The 22,990-nt window shown below is 42.4% G+C and overlaps 1 protein-coding gene across 1 annotated transcript in view; it reads right to left on the bottom strand.

The window, feature by feature from the left end:
* pdia5 (protein disulfide isomerase family A, member 5) overlaps nucleotides 1–14,850 on the bottom strand; it is a 32,791-nt gene extending 17,941 nt beyond the window's left edge. Inside the window, exons 1-6 of the mRNA XM_028992019.1 lie at nucleotides 14,751–14,850; nucleotides 13,423–13,549; nucleotides 11,209–11,296; nucleotides 1,408–1,491; nucleotides 1,267–1,312; nucleotides 463–555 (exon numbers count right to left, since the gene is read on the bottom strand). Of these exons, the coding sequence (XP_028847852.1) occupies nucleotides 463–555; nucleotides 1,267–1,312; nucleotides 1,408–1,491; nucleotides 11,209–11,296; nucleotides 13,423–13,549; nucleotides 14,751–14,816 (504 nt within the window). The 5' untranslated portion in view covers nucleotides 14,817–14,850. The remainder of the gene's footprint in view (nucleotides 1–462; nucleotides 556–1,266; nucleotides 1,313–1,407; nucleotides 1,492–11,208; nucleotides 11,297–13,422; nucleotides 13,550–14,750) is intronic.
* Nucleotides 14,851–22,990: the final 8,140 nt, after the last annotated feature.

Raw genomic sequence — 22,990 nt, 5'->3', positions numbered from 1 at the left:
CAAAGATTTTAGACAATTTCTCAGCTTAATATTGAAGTCTTGAGAAAGTCAGTTCACTGCCGGAAGCAGTGGTGGTCTAGAGAATCCCAAACCGCCAAGGTGTCCCTGAGCACGGTACAGTCCCTGAGCACGGTACAGTCCCTACACACTGTTCCCCGGGTGCCTGTCATGGCTGCTAAATAAGGGTGATGGTTAAAAGGAGAGGACACATTTCGTTGTGTCACCGCATGCTGTGCTGCAGTGTTTCACAATAACTTCACTTATCACATCAGTGTTCCTGGCTACAAAGAGCAGGAGATCCATTATGAAATTTTAATAATTTTTTCCCAGTATGGTGCTTGTACACTCAAAGATGTCAGGCATAACAACAGCTAAATGGAAATATTTTCCCCATATCAGTCAATATCGATATACATGAGAATATTTTTCTATCTAACATTTTGTTTTTACAAAGATACTTACTTTCTCTGTCTCTATGTGGAAAACATCTTTGGCATCTGGATTTTCCTCCCAAAGTGGAGCACCTGTGGGGTCTTTCAAGAATGCAACCATAGACTGGGGAGGGAGGAAAAAAGCACATCCTAAGTAGAAAGTCATGGCAAACTAAAGCCTAAATGTCCCTAAGAAATCCAGGGTCATGATAAAGGAAATGTCTTACTAATACCAAAACACTAAAAACACTAAAAGGTGGAGGAATCAGTGCCAGGTGCAATGATTTCTACAACTCTGTTCTCCCTTCTTCTGCCCACATCAATACACTCCATTCATCCTGGATATGCAGAAGACGCAATGCACACTTCTCTCATAAGACAGTATGTCAAGCAGACAAACCTGGAGTCTTTTAATTATTGTCCTCAGTATACTAAACCATCCAGCCATGAACTCCTCAAATAAATACCACATTAAATTTTATAATGACAGACCCTGGTTCACAGCTTAGCTCAGAATGGAAAAGGTGGTGTGACAGCCCAGACAGTGACAGGTTCCAAGCATCAAATATGTACCCCTGATAACTAAATGAGGGCTTGTATTGGGGGCTTGTATTTATCATTATCTTCAGGTTCTTGTTCAGTTTATACTGACTGCAGAACAATGCCATTGGCACAGGGTTTCACCAATATAGTCAGTGTACAACTTGTCAATTATTTTTGTGGAACAGTAATAAGTGTAAGACATGTCAAATTACTGCAGAGGTGTATGAATCATTATAAATCTTAATGGACCAGAGTAAATGAAGACACAAATATTAAACACAAACAGTGATACCTTAAAAGTGGCTGGCCGGGTGTATTCTGTATGGAAGGTTCCATCCCTAAAAGAGACAAAACAAAAGCAAGGCAAGGTCTCCAAATATGGATTTTTGGATTAAATAACCAAAAAAAGATTTAATTAGTTTTCTCGACTTACTTAAAATGTGAGATATCATAACCATGTTTTTTGGAACTGGGGTCTACTTTCAATTTCTTACAGAGCTTGCGACCTTCTGAGTCCCTGCAAAAAATAAAAACAATAAGAAAACAGCTCACACAACATTTTATACTCTCACAAATGATCTACATTCAGTCTGTTCACTTGGACAACAATATATGGATTTGCAGGGTTGCTGGAGTTCCTTTACTTGAGAGAATGAGAGGGTTCTGAAATTGGGGCGAGCCTTGAGTTGCGTCCCTTTCTGGCACATGCCACTGGGTGGAGAACCAAGGAGATTATGGCTCCTTGTTGTCTTGGGAGACCCTCCAGGACTGATTGGTCTGGCCAGCTCAGCCTTATGCTTCTGCAACACTCATCTGGACAAGTGGATGGAAATGGAAGTCTTTGATAAACTTCCGATTATCTACTAGTAGTTTTTCTACTTACAAAGGATGGAGAGATCTGTAAGTACTACAGGACAATATGCAGGCAGTTTGGTGAGAAGCAAATCAATTATTAGAAACGGGAAGAAACTTAAGATGACTGTCAAACTCCCTCAAACTGGGACTCCATGCAAGATCTCCATGAAAGATCTCACCTCGTGGAGTGTCAATGATCATAAGAATAGTGAGGAATCAGCCCAGAAGTTCTCAGGAGGACCAGGTATAGGACCTGAATAGAGCTGGGACCACAGTAAAATAAGTTTCCAACTATAAACACTATACTAGCTAGGACGTTTACTTGTGATTTTTGAGGGCTTCGTTAACCTAACATCTTTAACACCTATTTTGGACGGCCGTTACTTTCCTCAAGGTAAAAACCTGGTACAATGCGGAACTGAGGACTCTGGGTGATCTCTTTGCAGGCTGGACTTTACTTTCTCTTGAGCGGTTGCAGCAGCGCTGTGGCCTTAAAAATTGTGAATTACCTGCAAATTAGACACTTTGTTGTCCACAATACTACGTTGCTGGCTGACATTACTAGGTTTCCTGTTGAGGATGCTCTGGCTCAACAACACAAAATGTGTATTAGCACCCTGAACAAAGCCATTGGATCTAGCGCAGCCACATTTTCACAGGCCACGAAACAGGCATGGGAGAAGGATCTTGGCATATCCATATTTGGATTTGAATGGCGGATGGTCTGGGTTTGTGCCATGGATATATATGTCTGTAATAAGGTTAAATTTTACATCCTACATACAGTAGGTATGGAAAGTATTCAGACCCCCTTAAATGTATCACTCTTTATTTTGCAGCCATATTGCTAAGATCCTTTAAGTTCTTTTTTTCCACATTAATGTACACACAGCACCCCCATATTGATAGAAATACACAGAATTGACATTTTTGAAACTTAGGTTTCTAATAGCATAGTGGTCTCCATAATCCTTAAATGGAAGATGATTGGAATAACCAGAACCCTTCCTAGAGCTGGCCATCCAGCCAAACTGAGCTATTGGGGAAGAAGAACCTCAGTAAGAGAGATAAAGAACAACCCAATGATAACTGTTGCTGAGCTCCAGAGATGCAGTCTGGAGATGGGAGAAAGTTTTAGAAAGTCAACCATCACTATAGCCCTATGGTAGCCTCTCTTCAGTGCAAGACACATGAAAGCCTGCATGGAGTTTGAGTGAAGGACTCAAAGAGGGTGAGAAATAAGATTCCCTGGTCTGATGTGACCAAGACAGAACTTTTTGGCCTAAGCGGTATGTGTGGAGAAAACCAGGCATTGCTCATCACCTGTCAATACAGTTCCAACAGTGAAGCATGGTGGTGGCAGCATCATGCTGTGGGGTGTTTTGCAGCTGCAGGGACAGGGTAACTGTTTACAAGATGACGGTGGCCAATTACAGGGGAATCCTGAACGAGAACCTTCTCCAGAGTGCTCAGGACCTCAGACTGGGCCGAAGGTTTATCTTTCAACAAGATAATGCACACAGCTAAAATAACTTCACAACTGACTTAAACTCAACTGAGCATCTTTGGAGAGACCCAAAAAATGCTTGTCCATCAATGTTTACCGTCCAACCTGCCAGAACAGGAGAGGCTTTGCAAGGAGGAATGGGAAAGGATCCCCAAATCCAGGTGTGAAAAACTTTCCCAAAAAGACTTGTGGCTCTATTAGATCAAAAGGGTGCTTCTACTTCCAAGCTTCTATGCAAAATATTTATAGTGATTCTAAAAGAATCCCATACAGATATTGGGCCTGGAGCCAATTCATTGTGCTGCATGTACTGCCTGTACTCCTGTACAGAAAATGCCATGTATGTGTTTTAGTATTATTATTGTTCTTTGCTTCCTGAGATTTAAAGCTTTCTGCTTGTGCAGTGAAGAGTATTTGAGCCACAGCATGGTTTATAATCAAAATCATATTACTGGGTTAATATCTTTTTATTTTGGACTATATGCCTTACAGCAAGCTTCAGAAAGCCTTTGAGGTTCAATTTTACGCACTAAAATGTTTTATGAGCCATTACTTTGGCACCCCATTTATGTGAAAGAGCTGAATATACATGTAACCAATGTTAAACTAATACAAATTCGGTCCAAATTATTGGGATGTCTACACATTACTAAGATTGTCTGGTGTTTCTACAATTGTGCCTATCCAGGGTTTTAGATTTGTTCAAGATTTTGGGGCTGCCTAAACAGCAAGTCATGGGCATCTTTCATAAAAAATTGTAATATCCTACATGTGTATTAATTTCCTCTTGTGCTAGTGAATCTAGAAGAAAAATGGACGCAGACCTGTTGGTAAGGGGTTTTGGTTGCAAAATGTATTGTTAATTTTGAGAAATCTGTCATTTTGACTGCAAAAGTTATTAAATGCTGGGGAGAACAATGTGTGATCTCTACATTTATTTTAACACATTCTGCATGCTGTGTTAGTACACAAAAACACAATCTTTCAGGTCTTCCATATCTGAATTAATAAGCAGTTATTTAGCTACAATAATCTTAGACAAACTTAGACAATCAGGCAAAACTATATGAAAGGTTTGGTTTAAAATGGACAGACAAGGGACAATTGTTTGTCTTTGTTCTGACTGAGTCAACCGACATTTAATTCGTTAATGAAAAGCAACAGATACAATAAATGTCCCGAGACATTAAGCAACCTGGCAGGGTAGAAGTATGAGAAGTATAGGATGTGACCGGAATAAGATAATGCAAGAGAAGCACTGGAACATTTGTCTAAGCGGGACAGAAAAAGTGACTGCGACTGCATCTAAAAAGGCTGAAGACAAAGGAAAATTATGAGTCTGCATCAAAGCAAAAGTAAGTGGATTGTTCATCTCTTGAAAATGCCTAGCTGGAATCAGATCACATTTTGTAACTGAAGCATTACATTTTGGATGAGGAATGGAAGGAAAGTTCTAGGGTTCCTACAAATTTTGATCTTATTCTATTTGCCAATTAGTCACTCCCCCATCTGTGCTTCCTGTGGGTGTGGCTCCTTTTCCAGACTCATGATTTACCTCAACTGATCAAGTGTGCACCCTTGTGAATAAAGACATTTCTGTAAAAACCTCTTTGAGTTTGCATTTAGCGTCTAACATCATCACTGATACCAGCGATAGCAGAGAGTTCTGATGTAAGTTTCATCATTTTAATATCAGAGTAAAAGGACCTCTCACTCACAACACATCAGGGATTGTGGAAAAAGCAGACACAATAAAACATCTGGCATGGATGCACCACAATGAGTCCCGTTCCCTGTTCGGCAAGGTGGCTGCTGGATGAATCACAAGGGACTTCGTTTAACAACCAGCCCCATGAAAAGGAGTTAAAGAATAGTCTCAATGCTGACTGACTATCCACGCGAAGGAAGCTGTAATTAGTCACTGCATTCTTAACATACACATGCCCACACACTTACATGCAGGTTTCACACAACACCACCATCGTATTTTTACTGGTAATAAGAACCAAAAACATGCACCCTTCTACTCGCAGTTTACCCAATTTCCTGATTTTACCTACAGAAAGGTGTGGCATTTGCATGAGCTCTCTCACCGTTAGCAGGGAACAAGGCTAAAATGGTTTCTGTAGGAGCCCAGCCAAAGCCAACAAAGCATCTTCACTCATCAGAACTGCTGGGTGTAATGTTATGTCCATGAAAGGACCAGCAGCTGAGAATTAAGTAGAAAGTGCAAAAAACCACATAGCTATGGAGAGCGGAAGAATGGCTGTCAGGTGGGAAAGCCAACATGCTGACTCACGCCCACAGATGGCCACTTCGGGCAACGTACGGGCTGACGTAGCAACGTTTCTGTCTTACTTTAGTAAAGAGGAAAGGTCACCCTTCCTCCAGCATCAAGTCAGTGTCAGATACATTATAAACTCAAAGATGGTAGCAAAAGGACTTGTGGAATAATATGAGTCTGAGAATGCGGTTATTATTGTAACCTGATAAATCCAGCTAAATTCTTTATCTCCATTCTACTCTCTATGTATGAGTCCTTCTTTCTTTGTCAAAGGATGATGGCTTCTTGGAAGCATCTACAATGAGGAAATAGCGTGTCAGAACTGTCAATCATCAAACGCTGTTGTGCAAATGGAATAGACAACAGGTGGAAATTATAGGCAATTAGCAAGACGTCGAGACCACAACCACTTCTCAGTTCCTTTACTTTCTGGTTTTGGTTGCTTTTTAATGCTGGCAGTGTTTTCACTCTAGTGGTAGCTGGAGACGAAGTCTACAACCCCCACAAGTGGCTCAGGTAGTGCAGCTCTTCCAGGATGCCACATCAATGCGAGCTGTTTGCTGTGTCTGTCAGTGCAGTGTCCACTACCAGGAGACAGGCCAGTACAAAAGGAGACGTGGAGTAATGGTGAGAAACAGACTCCATTAGGGTCATATGAGGGTCCAACATCCACAGGTGGGGGTTGTGCTTACAGCATGTTTGGCATGTGCCAGAGAACACAGATTGGCAAATTCGCCACTGCCAGCATGTGCTCTTCACAGATGAAAGCAGGTTCACACTGAGCACATGTGACAGACATGACAGAGTCAGTAATGGTGTGGGGTGGCATTTCTATGTGTTCGCTAGAGGTACCCTGCCACTCATTAGGTACAGAGATCCTCAGACCCCTTGTAGTGTGGATGGCCCTGGGTTCCTCCCAATGCAAGACAATGCTAGACCTCAGGTGGCTGGAGTGTCAGCAGTTCCTGCAACACAAAGGCACTGGGACACCTGTTCCCCAGACCAGAATCCAATTGAGCACATCTGGACTGCCAGCTCATCAGGAGCATGCCCAGGTGTTGTACGGAGGTCATACGGGCACACACACTACTGAGCCTCATTTTGACTTGTTTTAAGGACATTCCATCAAAGTTGGATCCGCCTGTAGTGTGTTTTTCCACTTTAAATTTTGAGTGTGACTCCAAATCCAGACAAATTAGATTTCCATTGATACTTTTTGTGGGATTTGTTGTCAGCACATTCAACTTTGTAAAGAACTTTGTAAAGTATTTCATAAGAATATTTCATTCATTCTGAGCTAGGATCTCATTTTTGTGTTCCCAGAATCCATACATCACATTATTTGCCTGTACAACATAAACAAATATATTATTTAAAAAAAGGAAAACTTTCAATTAAAATTGACTAATGGATATTTGTATACTAATTCTACCATGATAAGAACTTTGTTCGCTAATGCCAGGAGAAGCTACATCTGCAAGAGATATTCCAAAGTCTTTCAAAATCAGACTGCAAATGAAACGCATTGATAAAAACTGGACATAGAAACGCTGTAAGCCATCTGTAAATTGCATCCATGACTCTGTTTGCCAGTAAATCAGATTTTTGTGTGAGTCAAACAGAAATAAAGAAATGTCTCGAGTTTCCTCCACCCTAAAGGACGTCTGAGGGTAAAGGGAACAGGTGAGCCCACATGGAAAATGAGATTAATAGGCTAGAGCAAGCAACTTCTGCATATTCCTCTTTCCTCATGCAACAAAGAAAAGAGTTTTAAGCTGCAGGAAGCACTTTGCTCCTTCAGAGATAAAACTGAGATTTGAGAGATTAATGTCTAGATTTCAATAGGGTTAGTAGAATTTTCCTTACAATAGCTACTAGAATGCTTAGAATGCATATTATAAAACTATGACAGATAACTTAATTCATTGTAAGAAAACTCCCTGTAGACTCTGCCTAATTCAGGTCACTTGGCCAAATTGATGTAACCCAATTTTCACAGTGTGGTTAAATATTAACCCCTGACCCCACCTGATTTCCATTCTCTGAAAAAAACAAGTGCATCACAGACCCATTGTGTGTTGATCGCAATTTAAAATTAATGTTCAAGAACACACAACAGATGAGCAATAGTCTCTGGCTCAATGCGTTAATTTATTTAACACATACATTATTTTTTAACAGATAACCTCAGGTAACCTCCTTTTTAGTGCATCAGAATCAGAATCGTATTTATTGGCCAAGTAAGTGCAGCACATACAAGGAATTTGATTCCGGTAGATGTTGTCTCTCAAGTACAGAGTAGAAAAACAACAACAATGTGAAAGAATGTGTGTAAGTGTTATTGTACAAGTTGTGGAATTTGTTTATACCGTTTATAAACAAATACATATACTGAGAATAAATATATGTAAGAATGTACATAGGTAAGTGTATACAATAAATAGGCAAACATCGAAATCCAATATACAGACTGTACATAAAGTGCATTGTGAGTTTCAGCTCTTTAGGAGGGAGATGGCGAGGGGGAAGAAGTGACTTACATTTACATTTACAGCATTTACCAGACTCTCTTATGCAGAGAGACATACAATCAGCAATTACAGTGACAGTCTCCCCCCTGGAGACACTCATGGTAGTAATATCTGGTTCATAGGCGAGTGAACACTGGGCAACTACTACCATTCACTCACCAGAGATTTTAGTCTCCAAGTTGCCAGAGCAGAGGCAGGTAATAACAGGCAGAAAACCGCATGGTGCTTATAATTAAACTCAGATGGGAAAAGACTTTAGTACCAAGCAGGAGAGGACCATCCAGACCCCTGTCATCAACAGAAGCCCAGTGGAGAGAGTGGACAGCTTCCGCTACCTCGGTGTTGACATCACACAGGACCTGTCATGGTCCTGTCACATCAACACTGTGGTGATGTGACGCCTCAGACCCTGAGAGACTTCAGACTGCCCTCCAAGGTGCTCAGGGAAACATCTCAACCTGGTTCAGGAACAGCACCATGCAGGACAGGCGGGCCCTACAGAGGGTGGTTCCATCAGCTGAACGCACCATCTGTACAAAGCTCCCTGACCTTCGATCCATCTACAGCAAACGGTGCTGTACCAGCGCCAGGAAGATAGTGAAGGACCTCAGCCACCCCAACAATTGACTCTTCTCTCTGCTGCGATCAGGGAAGCGCTTTCGCTCCCTGAAGTCCAACACAGAGAGAATGAGGAGGAGCTTCTTCCCGCAGGCTATCCGAGCCCTCAACATAAGATAAGATAAGATAAGATAAGATAAACCTTTATTAGTCCCACAAGTGGGAAATTGCACTTGTCACGGAAGAAAGTGGACAGAAGCAGAAGGTAAAAGAATCACAAAAAATAACATAAATATGTATCTGTATATATGTACAAATTTACAATTTAAACAGTTAACATCAACACTACATAGGACAGTGTTATATACTAGTGCTGCACGATTAATCTAATCACAATCGTAATCGCGATGCCAGTCTGTGCGATTACATCAACGCAAAAAGCTGCGATTTAAATGATTAGTACATGGATTGGATCGGATATGTTGCCGATCCATTCTCACAAAGTTTGCGAGATGACTGAAGTCTCACATCTCACGTCTCAGTCGGATGTGACGTGTTTGGCCACATGACTTTAGATTCAGAGACATATGGTTAGACGTCGAATGACGAGCTGCATCGTACGTCAACGTTGCCGCCATATTGCGATAGGCTCTGCTGTGGATAAAAATGCCTCACTCTTTATGTTGCTTGGGGCTGTACAAACCGCTGTACGCTCCAAACCAGATCCCGGGGGGGTTACATTTCATAGGTAAGGCTGGACAATTGTTTTGAATATATTTGGCCATTATAAAATCCCATTTTATAAGTCTTAACCTTAGCTAAGCTAGGCTAAGATAGCGAAGCTATGCATCCCTGTGTTCAAGTCAGCCTCCAAACAACGTTTTGGCTAAACGTAGGCATTAACTATTTAGACTGTTCTTAGCTGTTTAGTTAACTTTTCTCAAACTTTGAAGGTTTCCTAAAGAAATTCACCTCAGTTTACAAATGTTAACCTTAGCTAAGCTAGCAAAGCTATGCATCCCTGTGTTCAAGTCAGCCTCCAAACAACGTTTTGGTTAAATGTAAGAACTATAATATTTTATAATGGCCAAATATAATCAAAACAGTTGTTTAGCCTTACCAGGGTTTGTCGTTCGACAGTAATGAGTTTTTGGGGTATTTATTTAATTTTGTATAAAATTGCATTTTGAAAGCACTGGGCATTTCAGGTTGTTATAAGTAGTTTGTATGTTTCACTTTGAAATTAAACATTTCACTATTAGTATGTGACTTTTCATTGATATACAAGCAAGTGTCCTTTATCACATCGCAATCGCATATCGCAATATTGATCTCAATAATCGCAATATGTCCTTTTCCCCAAATCGTGCAGCCCTAACTAATAAACTCCTGCACTTTCGCTTTCAATCACTTCTGGACTCAATCCCCCAAAATCTTCCACAATTTTACTCATTTGCACACCTTCACTCTACCTGTTTCACATATTTTATGTTAAAAACATAAAAGTGTAATATTTGGTTATGTTTGCAATATTTGCATATTGGTTCACTGTATGGTTTATAGCAGTCACAAAAGCATTTCATTGCATATCATACCATGTATGATTGTGTAAGTGACAAATAAAATTTGAATTTCTTTCCCCACCCCAGATGAATTAGCTTAATCCTAAGAGGGTACATTAACTATTTACAGTTGAAATCAATTACATCATTTAAAAATCACAAACATCACAACTAATTACACTTAACATAATAAACCAATTAACCTGCTACACAACATGGGCCCTCAAAATATATCACAAGAGGCTCAGTAAATCTTTTTGCCCATGAATAACTCATAACTACCAGTTTTGAAGGCGTTACATTTTCAAGGGACTTAAGAAAAGTGTACATTAATAAGTTTTCTCTGCACATCCACATTGAAAATATACTCATGATGCTTTTCATCCATTTCATTACTCCAGCACTTCAAGCTGAGTTGAAAACTTATTGTGATGTTTGGTGGAATTGGTATCCAGTGTCAATATATCAGAAATGAAGTAGGGCCATCTTCTTTTCCACAGGGCAGGGTTGTTCAGGGCTGATCATATTACATAATTTGTGCTGATCAGAAACCTGATGGTCCTCTCAGAGGTTTAATGACACATTGCTCAAACAACTAAAAAACAAATGAAGGGAATATGCTGTCAAAAGAACTGAAACATTTGATCTCCGTTTTTGCACAATGCTTTGACATCTTGGCAATGAACCAGCTTAACAATCAGACTACATACAATATACTCTGATGGGAGGGCCACTGCCACAGTGAAAAAATTGGTCAGGATTGGTATTGGTAATTGGAACATATTGGAAAAACTAAATGCAGCCGGTGCAAAAGATTGTGGCATATGTTTTCATCAAAAACATTTTGGAGGAAACTGAAATTATTGCTGTTTAATCCCACACGAGTTACACAGCAGTAACAACATCAAGAAATAAGATATACAATTAGCCCACTTACCCACAATTCACCCAGGCAATAGTCCCTTGGCCTTTTACAGCTTGGGCGACGTCAGACAACAGCTTCAGTTGAGGCTCAGTAGATGTGGCTGTGAAAAAAGAAAGCACTTAGTTCACATTCCTACAGAACACATGCAGCTCTGTTTCTTATACGAATATAATGACATCAATGTCATGCTAATTTTGACCTGTGGGGTGGAGTTACTGCACAACATACACCTTTAATGATTCCAAAAATTTTGGTACACCGTAGTTTGATACTGTTTTGGAAAACTGTTAAATGCACTCCAGTCAAACTTTACTTTACTTTACTTAGCAGACGCTTTTATCCAAAGCGACTTACAAGACACCAGCAATTCTCGTTTGATTTCTATAGAATATTGAGTTTACAAACTAAGAGCCCTGATAAGGCTCAGACTTGTCAGTGAAGAGCATGCTCAGAGATTGTTAGGTGCTAGACGAAGAAAAATTATAATGTATTTATACATTTTTCAAAGATTTGTGCTGGTGCACCAAAGAATAATTTTTTTTTTGACAAAGGCTAAATATTGCCTGTAATAAAGCCACTTTAAAAGCTTTAAATGCTAATGAGGAGGAGAACGGCCTATAGAAGTGAGCAGGTATTGGCTGAAATCACATCATCAATACCATTCAACCACCACAATGTTTGCCACAGATAGGAAGTAGAGTCTGCGTTTTTCCAGAAAACAATAAAACGAACCCACTGGTTCTTCAGAGAACTAAAAAAAAAAACATTTCAATACTTCCAATTATGGGTGAGGAAACTCACCCATAACTGGAAGGTTGCCGGTTTGAATCCTGAACCGCCAAGGTGCCAATGTGCAATGTACCATCCCCACACACTGCTCACTAAGGCTGTGTCACTGTGTACTGTGCTGCAGTGTTTAGGGTGGTAGTAGCCTAGTGGGTAACACACTCGCCTGTGAACCAGAAGACCCAGGTTCAAATCCCACTTACTACCATTGTGTCCCTGAGCAAGTCAGGGACTGCCCCTGTAACTACTGATTATAAGTCGCTCTTGGAAAGGGCATCTGATAAAAGCTGTAAATGTAATGTAGCTGTTTCACAATGACAATCACTTCACTTTCACTAATATTTTAGGGGAGGGGTGGGAAATTCTCTGGGCAGAAAAAGCATGAGAAATGGGAGGTAACCTTTCCCGTTATGACTACATAAGAGGATAAATTCCAGATTCGACAATCTGAGCTGTCGCTCTCTGAGCAAAACATTCTTTACACCTATCACCATTTCTAGCCACTGCAGGACCATAGACAGGCTAGGGGAACTCGTATTAAATGTTAAATCATCTCACAAAGTCACATTTTCATAATAGGGACCTTTAAAACCTTTAACTCTCGATTTAAGGATTACCAGTAATTTTTATGATTTTTAATGCCTTAATCTTTGAAAATCCAATTTAAGACTTTTTAAGGATCCACTGAAACACTTGTCATCGGGATAATTTTTTTTGCCTTTTCAACCATATATCAAATCTGCTTGTGTTTCCACTGAAATTAATTATTAATGGACACCATTATACAATGCATATTATATAGTAAAGATGAGTAGGTGTTTTATTTGAATAATAAATCATAAAAACAACTATCTCAGTCAGTCCTCAGTGTGTGTCTGTTTCATCTGATGACCTCACACTGCTGAAATGGGTGTGAGTTATGAAAGGAATAAATTAGGGGGCAGGGGGGAGCTTGGACAGAAGGAAGTGGGTGTTGCTGCCACCCGGGAAATGTTTTATGGATGGATAAGCATCAGAGGCCATCTAATGCACTTAGCTCCCCAGCACTTGCTGCAGTTCCGGGAGATATGCAAATGTGACAGGAGTGAGTGGCAACCAGGCAATTTCCCTAATGGTGGAGAGAGACTGGCTTTAATGGGCCTGTTTGACGTCCATTGCAATGCGTGCATTTCCAAACCTGATCAAAGACCATCACCTCACTCATTTAGCCACAAAGGTTGAAAAAGCCTGCACATGCTCTGCATATGTGAAGCATATTTTTCCAATAATCACAGGAGGTGCAGTAAATGGACTTGAATAAAAATTTCTAAAGGTTATTATGTTGTCGCAGGCACCAAATGTGTGAAAATTGTGCATCAGATCGTGAGAATACTACTGAATATTTGCATACTGCATCCACACCAGTGTCTTAATAACGGACATGGCTATAATCACACTCACCAGACTTTGTGTACAGGACCAGGACATTGGTCCGTGTCCTCAGCAGCTTCTTGAAATCTTTATGGTCACTGACTCTCTCGATAAGCTGTGACACCTTTGCTGCCTGGAGTAATGACACCAACCCCAGCTGAAATAAGGGTGAAATAAATGTGAACATGCATTTACTTCACACACACACACACACTGGACAATACGGGAAGCAGCAGGAAATCACATGTTCAAATAAGAAGTTCTTAAAACTATCAATTAACAAGTCATCAAGGGAGGGTAACATGTAAATACATTACAGCAGCAGACTGACACATGGACAGATATTTCACACTGTGCGTGTCTGTGTGTGTGGTGGGGGTCCAACTGGTCATTCACAAAACAGACATGAGAAGAGACTAAATTAACAAGATTACATTTCATTTACATTTCCAGCATTTATCAGACGCCCTTATCCAGAGCAACTTACAGGGTCTGTCCCCCTGGAGCAACTTAAGGGTTAAGTGTCTTGCTCAGGGACACAATGGTAGTAAGTGGGATTTGAACCTGGGACTTCTGGTTCATGGGCGAGTGTGTTAACCACTAGGCTACTACCACCCTACTGTTACCATACACTCAAAATTTCACAGAATTAGACAGATAGCTGTGAAGGAACGTACACCTGGTGCCATGCTGGATCAGTGGTTGGGCCGTGTTCTGCTTGCATAGGGGAACCACTGAGCCAGGATTCATTTTTTTTATTTTTTTTTTATTGCTGGTCCAAGGCTCACTCAGCTCTCACCATTCACACTCTACGAATCCACCTTTATTTGCTCTGGCCCTCATAAAACCGGATGTGGAGCTGAAACCTTGCCAAAGAGCCGCTTAGGACGTGGCAGTGTGGTCACCTTACATTAGTTTCCTTTCTTTGGGAGGGAAACGCCTTGAAGAAACAACAGATCTACATGCATTCACAACTAGCAGCCCACAGCCACATCTCATTACTTCTCTTTAATAGTTCTGGCAAAGTATGCCCCTGACAGAAACAAAACGAACCGCATGAATGACACGAAGAGAGGAATGAATGAAATCGTGCAATAACCCGATCCTTCATCTAACTTCGGAGTGACAGTGTGACTTTCACAGTAATAATAAAATATAAAGCAGGCCCATTAGAGGTTTCCAGCCACATTCAGAAAATTGAACACCAGGAATAAGAAAGGGCTCTATTTTTCAATTCCTCTCAATCAGGAAGTCAATTTACCAGATTGACCACCGCTCATGAACAAAGTGCGTCCCAAATTCATGACACGAAGAAACGCGTTTAACGGGGAAGCATGCATCACAGCACTATTACTTACCAGAAATAGTAATACATTCACGTCGAGCTCCCTCACTCGTCTACCGCAGCGGTTCTGAGAGGCCATGATGCCGCGGACACGTCTGGCTGCGCAGGCGCAGTAGCTCATTCCACAACGACACACGAGGCGCAAGAAGTCTTGGGAAATGTAGTTGATTATGAGGCTTTTAAAACTACACAGTTGACATAAATTTGGGTAAATTACATTTTTTCATCTTGTCTCCTTGACATTACTACTTATTTTCCTAGAAATTTCATTCTGAATATCTTGAAATATTTATAACTGTGTTCTTGAGACCACAAAATAACAAACCCCATAAACCTGTGTGCTGGTTATTATTGTTGAATTCTGTGGGTGCAATTCCGCGTAGTCGTGCTTTAATTAGCACTAGTAAAACATAGTTACATCTATAACCTGGATGGCTGAGAACCTTCACTGATGGTGTTAATAGATTGTGTATAGCACACATCAGGTGTGGGCACCATTCCTGGCATTCCTGGTACAGATGGAGCTGAAGATCTTCGCCCCAACGACTTCCATGGTAAATTGAGTTTATGCATTTTAATTAGCATGAGAAAAAAAAGATGCTGAAGAGTTTAAACAGACTTTAGCCTCTGGTGATTACGTTTTGACATAAAGCAAAAGACCTGCATGTGTGCACACATTTAAATAATGTGACAAGCTTTTACTGAAATGGGAATAAGAAACATTCTCCACTCATTCTGACTGTTTTAAGAGCTTTTTATACATACAAGATGGTAGGAGGAGCCAAGAGTACAACACGCCCACTTTTTACTTACTGACTAACACCTGCTCTTTTTCTCTGGCACCATGCAACGAAACTCAATGTAACACAAATCTCAACATGCAACAATTTACATCCAACCCTGTAAATCCAGAAATATACCTGCTGTGAGCTACGTATTCATATCTGTACACAGTTGCATTGTTAATGTTTGTTGCATTTACATTTACGGAATTTATCAAACGCCTTTATCCAGAGTGACTTACAATCAGTAGTTACAGGGACAGTCCCCCTGGAGCAACTTATGGTTAACTGTCTTGCTCAGGGACACAATGGTAGTAAGTGGAATTTGAACCTGGGTCTTCTGGTTCATAGGCGAGTGTGTTACCCACTAGGCTACTACCATCTTAGTAGTGGTATGCATCCTTACTATACATCGTAATCTGTACTGTGTACTTAAAATAGTTATCTGTTGAGTGCAGATCTCGCAAGGCCCTATAAACCTAGAAGAGTATTGCATCCGTATCCATGTCCATATACGTTCTGTTAATTTTTCAGTATGTGTACAAAAAACGATGCAAAAAATGCAGGATAAGGACCACAGCTGTATGTACATACATACATGGTTAACAGCGTCCAGCATCAGCATTTTACTTGAAATGAGAGGTATGTGTGAGTTTGCTGTGGTAAGTTTGTTCGGTGGGCTGAAATGGCCATCGGTTTTAAAGCAGGCTTCCCAGTGTATTCTTCCCGTGTGGCCACAGGGAAGCCCGGTGTGGTCCGCACCAGCCAGTCAAGTCACAGTCATGTGACCCAGGGAATCTTGATTGTTTTCGTGTGTACTGATAATGGTGATGATTTGTTGTTTTTCAGGGGTGGTTTGAGTGTGGAATGTTCCTTGTGTGAGAGAACCATTTCCATAAAGATTTTTTGTGAAAGCGCCTGTGTCCTCCCCTTCCTTGGTGTCATGACAGACCTGCATGTTTCCTTTCATTCTTAGTCTAGCAAGCCTTTCACAAAAGTGAAAGGTGATCAGCAACACTGTTCCCACTTAAGGTAAATGTAAATATTAACACTGCCTTTTTTTTGCTTTTGAAGTCTGATATGTACGCATCAGGTGCTGGCCCAACCCATCTGTCACTTTTTAAAAGTCAATGTAGCCCCTGATCCAAAACGTTTGCCCACCCCTGGCATACATGACTGACATCAAGGTCTTACAAAGTGCAAACAGTGAGCCCATATATCTGTCACATGATCCCATACATGTGACAGAGAGCAAAATGGACACAAGGTAACGTGATTCCTATAAATTGGCAAGATGGCCACTACCAGCCACTCAGTCATTGATTGACACCCGTCAACTCGACTCGGCTTCGTATCTTCCTACTACAAGTAAGACCGCTCCTATTCTTCTCCTCTCATCTCCTCTCTACTACTTCCTCTCATCCTGCCTCATCCCAAATTGAACTTACACCGCGAACGACAACATCCGTGTGGTTACGACTCACGCCAGCTCTCGTTCGCATAGTAATTCGGAGGGAACTTCTTGCGCCACACCTCCTTGCGTCACACCGCACCGGGGTTCCTCGTCTCCTCCTACATTTGTGTGATGTGATCAGGTTTCTCGTCAGTCGAACATCATTGAATGTCTGTCGCAGGAGGTTCGGCAACTGCGGCAACGTTTACATGAGGTGGCTGGCGGGTGGCGTGCCCTTGACATGGCGAACGCGGCGCAATGTCCTCCCCGTCCCGCAGTTCCTGAACCCAGTCTGGCTCTCCCGGAGTGCTGGGGCAGTAACCCCCTTGTCCGTTATTTTCAAGATGCAGAATTGCCACTACCCCACTTCCCGATCGCAGATCATGCTGCTCCTCTCGCTGCTGTCTGGCCCCGCTGTGAAGTGGGTGGCCGCGTGGCTGAACGCCCCCACTTCCGCATCGCTGACATAGCCAGCCATTCTCCGACCTCCGCTATCACCACCTCTACCCACCATCACTCCTCCAGACAATCGGGGGAACCCATGCAGCTTGGGTGGGGAGTCCTCACTGATCAGGAGAGGCAGAGGCCTTTTCGGTAGGTCTTGTGTGCATACTGCATATCCCCTTCACACCACCGCACAGCCTGTCCCATCCGTTCGGGAAACGTGGCGCCCAGCTGATCGGCACGATCAACTGGGCTACTTCTTACTCCTCCATCGACATCATGACTCACCCTCTCAGCCGTCCTGGAATGGAACCAGCATGCTGTCTCCACCACCGCCTTTGTAGACTTGGGGTGGCTGGGAACTTCATAGACCACGCGTTCGTCAGATCACATCACATCCCCATGGAACCCCACTCATCTCCACTCACCATCACCTCCGTGGACGGTCGACCCATTCCTTCGGGACCCATCACCCACCGCACGGTAGCTCTACAGCTCCAGATTGACTCTCACATTGAAGCCACTGCCTTCTGCCATAGCCCTCTCTGTCCTCCACCTCGAATTCTGAATCAACCCGTCCCGTCCTAGACACCGTTCCTTCTTGTTACCACGCCCTAGCCGCCATCTTCAGCCCGTCCAAAGCTGCACAGCTGCAACCTCATCGGCCAGGCGACATGGCCATTGACCTGCTACCGGGAACCATGCCACCTAGAGGACATCTCTACTCCCTCTCGAAAGCAGAGCTATTGGCCATGGAGTAGTTTGTGGTAGAAGCGCTTCAGAACAGCACCATCCGCCCATCGACCTCACCGGCCGCGGCAGGGTTCTTCTTCATCTCTAAGAAGGATAGTGGACTGAGGCCCTCCGTTGACTATCGTGGCCTCAATAAAATCACCATAAACATTTTTCACCTGTTTTACTGTCCCGGTTCCAGGAATCAAAAGGCCGACGCCCTGACCTGACAACATGCTCCGGACTCCTCATCTTGGGAACCCATTCTTCCACCTAACCACATCTTAGGTCCTCTCCAGTGGTCCCTGGAGACTAAGGTCCGGGCCACCCAGACGTCCAACCCTGGTCTAGCCAACGTCCCACCAGGGTCCCACCTTCCGGTCTGATGTGCTGCACAGGGATCACTCCTCAGTTCTCTCGGGCCAGTCAGGAGGCCAACGGAGCCTCTCCTTCATTCGCCGGGTGTTCTGGTGGCCATCGTTACGGAAGGATGTACAGGCCTACATGGACACCTGTCAAATGCTAACAACAATTAGGCAAATGCTAACAACAATTTACCTGCTTAGCAAAGCCTATTAAGTAGTTGTAATAGTAATGATTTGTAACTTTCCTGTCAGGCCACCTGAAACAGCCAATCAGAAAATAGCAGTATTGTACCTAAGTAAAATGCAACACAAGAACCAATGAAAAGGCACCTTGGAATTCTTCGCATTATTCTGCTACTTGTGACGAAATCTTCCGAATATTTGTTGACCCTGTTCATAGGAGCTCCGATCATCACTTTAAGCACATATTAAGCCAACTTCTGTTTCAATGTTACAACAAATTCACAATTTGTTTGACACAAACAATGACAACTTGACTGCTGTTAGAGAATGTTAACCAGATAATTCAAATTAAAATTTCTATTAGCATTGTTTTTTCAGTGCTATTCTAATGTATCCTGAACGTTACAGTAAACACCTGTTCAGAACACCTGTACTTAAAACATAATATGTCATTATCACAGGATTACTGACATATTCTCACATTAAAATCATCTCTCTCTTCTAATAGATTAAATGATTGTCTGTGCCACGTATCAAATCTTTTCTTCCACAAGTCTATGCAATAAATAACGACACCACTAAAAATAAAATTATTAATGGCACACCCCCATTCCTGCGACCCCCTTTGACCCCCTGACAATGTGGTGGTGTGGCAAGCTTAGTGGTATATCACTCTTACATGTCTTCAGAACTTGACAGCCCTCCATCTTAATGAGCCCTAATTTACACTAGCAGTGGAATTTCTTTTGCCTAGGGCTCCAAAATTGTAGAAAAGGTCGAGCTGTGAAGGAGACATATTTTTACAGAAACAAAGCTGAAAACACATGAAATTGCACATTTTCTTTAAAGATACTGTTAGTTTATGATGTTCTTAAGTATTTCAATGTGTTAGATGTTTAAAATGTTGATGGGAAAGTGTAGTTTTAGGAGAAAGTGTGTTTTTCAAGTGAAAACTACTTTTACAGAAAAGGAGCCTAAAACACATACAATTTCAAATTCTCTTTATTTCTCCTTTTAGTTTATGGTGTTAGATGTTTAAAATGTTGATGGGAAAATGTTTTATCAAAAGATTGTCACTTTTTCAAGGTCAAACGTGTTTTTGCACTTTCTGTGCTGGAAATGAAGTTTCTATGTTGTAAGAAAGAAAAGGTTGTAAAAAGATTAGAATTCGCTGTCCGGAATCAACTTTTTCATGTTTTGGCCTTACACGAGCTGAAAATCACTTTAAAGCACTCCGTTCAAGGTCAAACATAGTTTTACAGAAACAAAGCTGAAAACACTGATAATGTTACAGACCATCTCTCCCTTCTGTAGTGATGGGAAATGTAAGATATCTCACTAATAAGATGGACGATTTAACGGCACGGACCTGGTCCCAGATGGACTACCATCTAGGGTGGTGGTAGCCTAGTGGGTAACTAGAAGACCCAGGTTCAAACCCCACTTACTACCATTGTGTCCCTGAGCAAGACACTTCACCCTAAATTGCTCCAGGGGGGACTGTCCCCTGTAACTACTGATTGTAAGTCACTCTGGATAAGGGCATCTGATAACTGTGGAAATGTAAATGTACCATCAGTGTAGCATCATGATGTTAACAGAGACCAGGCTGGATTCTAGCTGTCAAGCTAAACTTGTGTCAGGGCTTTATATGGATTTTATTTATAATGAGGAAAAAGTGTAATAATAAGTTAAATTAAAGGGGTAAGTTTGAGAGCAGCAGCGAGGAGTTGGGCGGCTGTGTTTGTGTTGGCTCCTTCGGGTGCTGTGTGGTGGTTATCTACAATGTCTGGGGAGGCAGCCACTAAGAGATTTCTTATATTAGCAGTGTACTAAGTTTCATTTGAACGTTGCTGTGCTAACTTGGCTTAAAGTAAAGACTCAACCATGGAAGAAATGTTAAATCCTTTTAACTCTGCACGCACTCTGGGATAAAACTTGACTACACCTTTTTACAGACCATAGCACGTTGTTAGTATAAAAATATAATTAAATGTACAGATTGGATTTAATTTAAATTAAATACAGCCATCCGTCAGCTAAAGGCCTAATTTACCTCACCACCGGTGCTTGCTCACTTTGACCTGTCTTGCCCCACTTTTCTGACCTGTGATGCATTTACATTACATTTACATTTACAGCATTTATCAGACGCTCTTATCCAGAGCGACTTACAATCAGTAGTTACAGGGACAGTCTCCCTCGAGCAATTTTGGGTTACGTGTCTTGCTTAGGGACAATGGTAGTAAGTGGGATTTGAACCTGGGTCTTCTGGTTTATAAGCGAGTGTGTTACCCACTAGGCTACTACCACCCTGATGCTTCTGGTGTAGCGCTAGGTGCTGTCCTTTCTCAGTGCCAACATGGTTCTGAGTGCCCCATTGCATTTGCATCCCGGTCTCAGACTCTCAGGCTGAGCAGAAGTATTCAGTTGGGGAGCGGAGGCACTGGCCTGTGTCTGGGCATGTGAGTGGCAGCATATATACTTGTATGGCTGACATTTCACCCTCCGCACAGACCATCAGGCCCTTATGACTCTACTCGCATCTTCAGGAACGGGGCACAGGCTACTCCGGTTCCACCTCTGGTCGGAGAGGCTCCTCCAATATAATTCCAATATAATGTTTACCCCCGGCCAGGACAATGGCAGACCTCCTTTCCAGGGCCACTCCAGACACTCCTCCAGGCACAGCCACGGATACACCGGAGCCAGAGCTTATCCATGTGCATCATGGGCCACTCCGGGAGGTCGTGTCTCTACAGGACCTCCAACTGTCACAGCTTTGCACTTGCATTTGAGAGGGGTGGACACGCATGGTGCCCAAGGATCTGGTGTCATTTCATTGGATTAAAGCTGGATGAGCTGTCCTTCTGGAATGACCTGCTGGAACAGGTACTGCGGGCCGTTATCTCAGGCAGCCTACAACCTCACATTCTGGCCATGGCTCATGAGGGACACCTATGCATCGTAAAAGTCAAGCAGTGCTGCCGTGACAAGGTGTGGTGGCCTGGGATCGACAGGGATATTGAATTTGCGGTGAAGGACTGCTCAGCCTACTTCGTCAGTGGAAAGACGGGCCCTCGCACAACTCTGCCACTGCAATCTGTGCAGTGGCTGGCCGGGCCATGGCAGCACGTTCAACTGGATATCTGTGGGCCATTCCAGGGCGTCCCATATCATCAGTGCTTTCTAGTGGTTGCCTATGACGTGTACTCAAAATGGCCTGAGATCTCCTCTACAGGCTCGGTCACGTTTCAAGCAGCCATGGAGTACTTCGACTGTCTATGAGGTACAGACAGAGGACAGAGGTATTCACACGCACTGCTTTCTACCACCCGTAGAAACGGTGGAGTGGAAAGATTTAACGAGACCTTGAAGAACAGTGTTCGGGCTCACCTGGAAGAAGCAGGAAGCCTGTCGAGAGTCTGTGTGTTTATTCATCAACAGCAAACACAACAACCTTCCTGTAGACCAGGAGTGCAAAGGGATTGTTCCTAAACATCACTATTACCTATTACCTAATAGGGTAATATTGATAGCCATAATGCTAAATTAAGGAGGAGTAGCATGAGTCAAAAGAAGAACAGGCATGGAGAAGATGAGTGCAAATACACTGATGAGCAAACCTTCTCCAGGGTCGGCAGAACAATGCCAAGAAAATTTCTGAAATACCACTTCCAAGTCTTTAAGCACCCTAAAACTAAGCCAAGACTTTTAATGAGAAGTGGACAAAGGATTGGGGCATTAATTGATCTGGCTTCAGATACTAACTTCATAACACACAAGGTTGCAAGCAGACTGAACCTACAACGTGAGGAGATTACATTACCCTTGTGGTTCATGGTATCGGAGGCATAGAGGTTCGGGTGGAGACAAAAAGATATCTGCTAAAGATTCAAGTAAATACCCCTAAGAGCACACTAAAATCCCACCAATTAGTTTGTTATGGATTGGATAAAATCACTGATGACCATCAAGGAATGACTGCAAAGCAGCTGCAGAAATTCTTTCCCGATGTTCCACTAAACAAACTTGCAAGACCAAAAGAGATAAATCTGCTCATAAGAGCCACACAGGTGTTCAGTTGGTGCCTCAAAGAATCAGAGTCATTGCAGACCTTGCATTGTGGTATGGACCGATAAGGGAAAACTGTCAGTGGCACCCACCCTGAGCTCTACGAGGAACTTGCCTCATCACAGCCCACAAACACACGGATGTGAAATATGAGGAGCTCACTGGTGGGTTTAAGAAGGAACAAGCATTACACATTCTAGCATGTGCTGAGTTCCAGCAG

This window comes from Denticeps clupeoides, chromosome 9, assembly GCF_900700375.1.
Source record: "Denticeps clupeoides chromosome 9, fDenClu1.1, whole genome shotgun sequence".
Classification (NCBI taxonomy): domain Eukaryota; kingdom Metazoa; phylum Chordata; class Actinopteri; order Clupeiformes; family Denticipitidae; genus Denticeps; species Denticeps clupeoides.
Note: the sequence above shows the minus strand (reverse complement) of the source record. Positions and strands in the feature narration are given on the sequence as shown.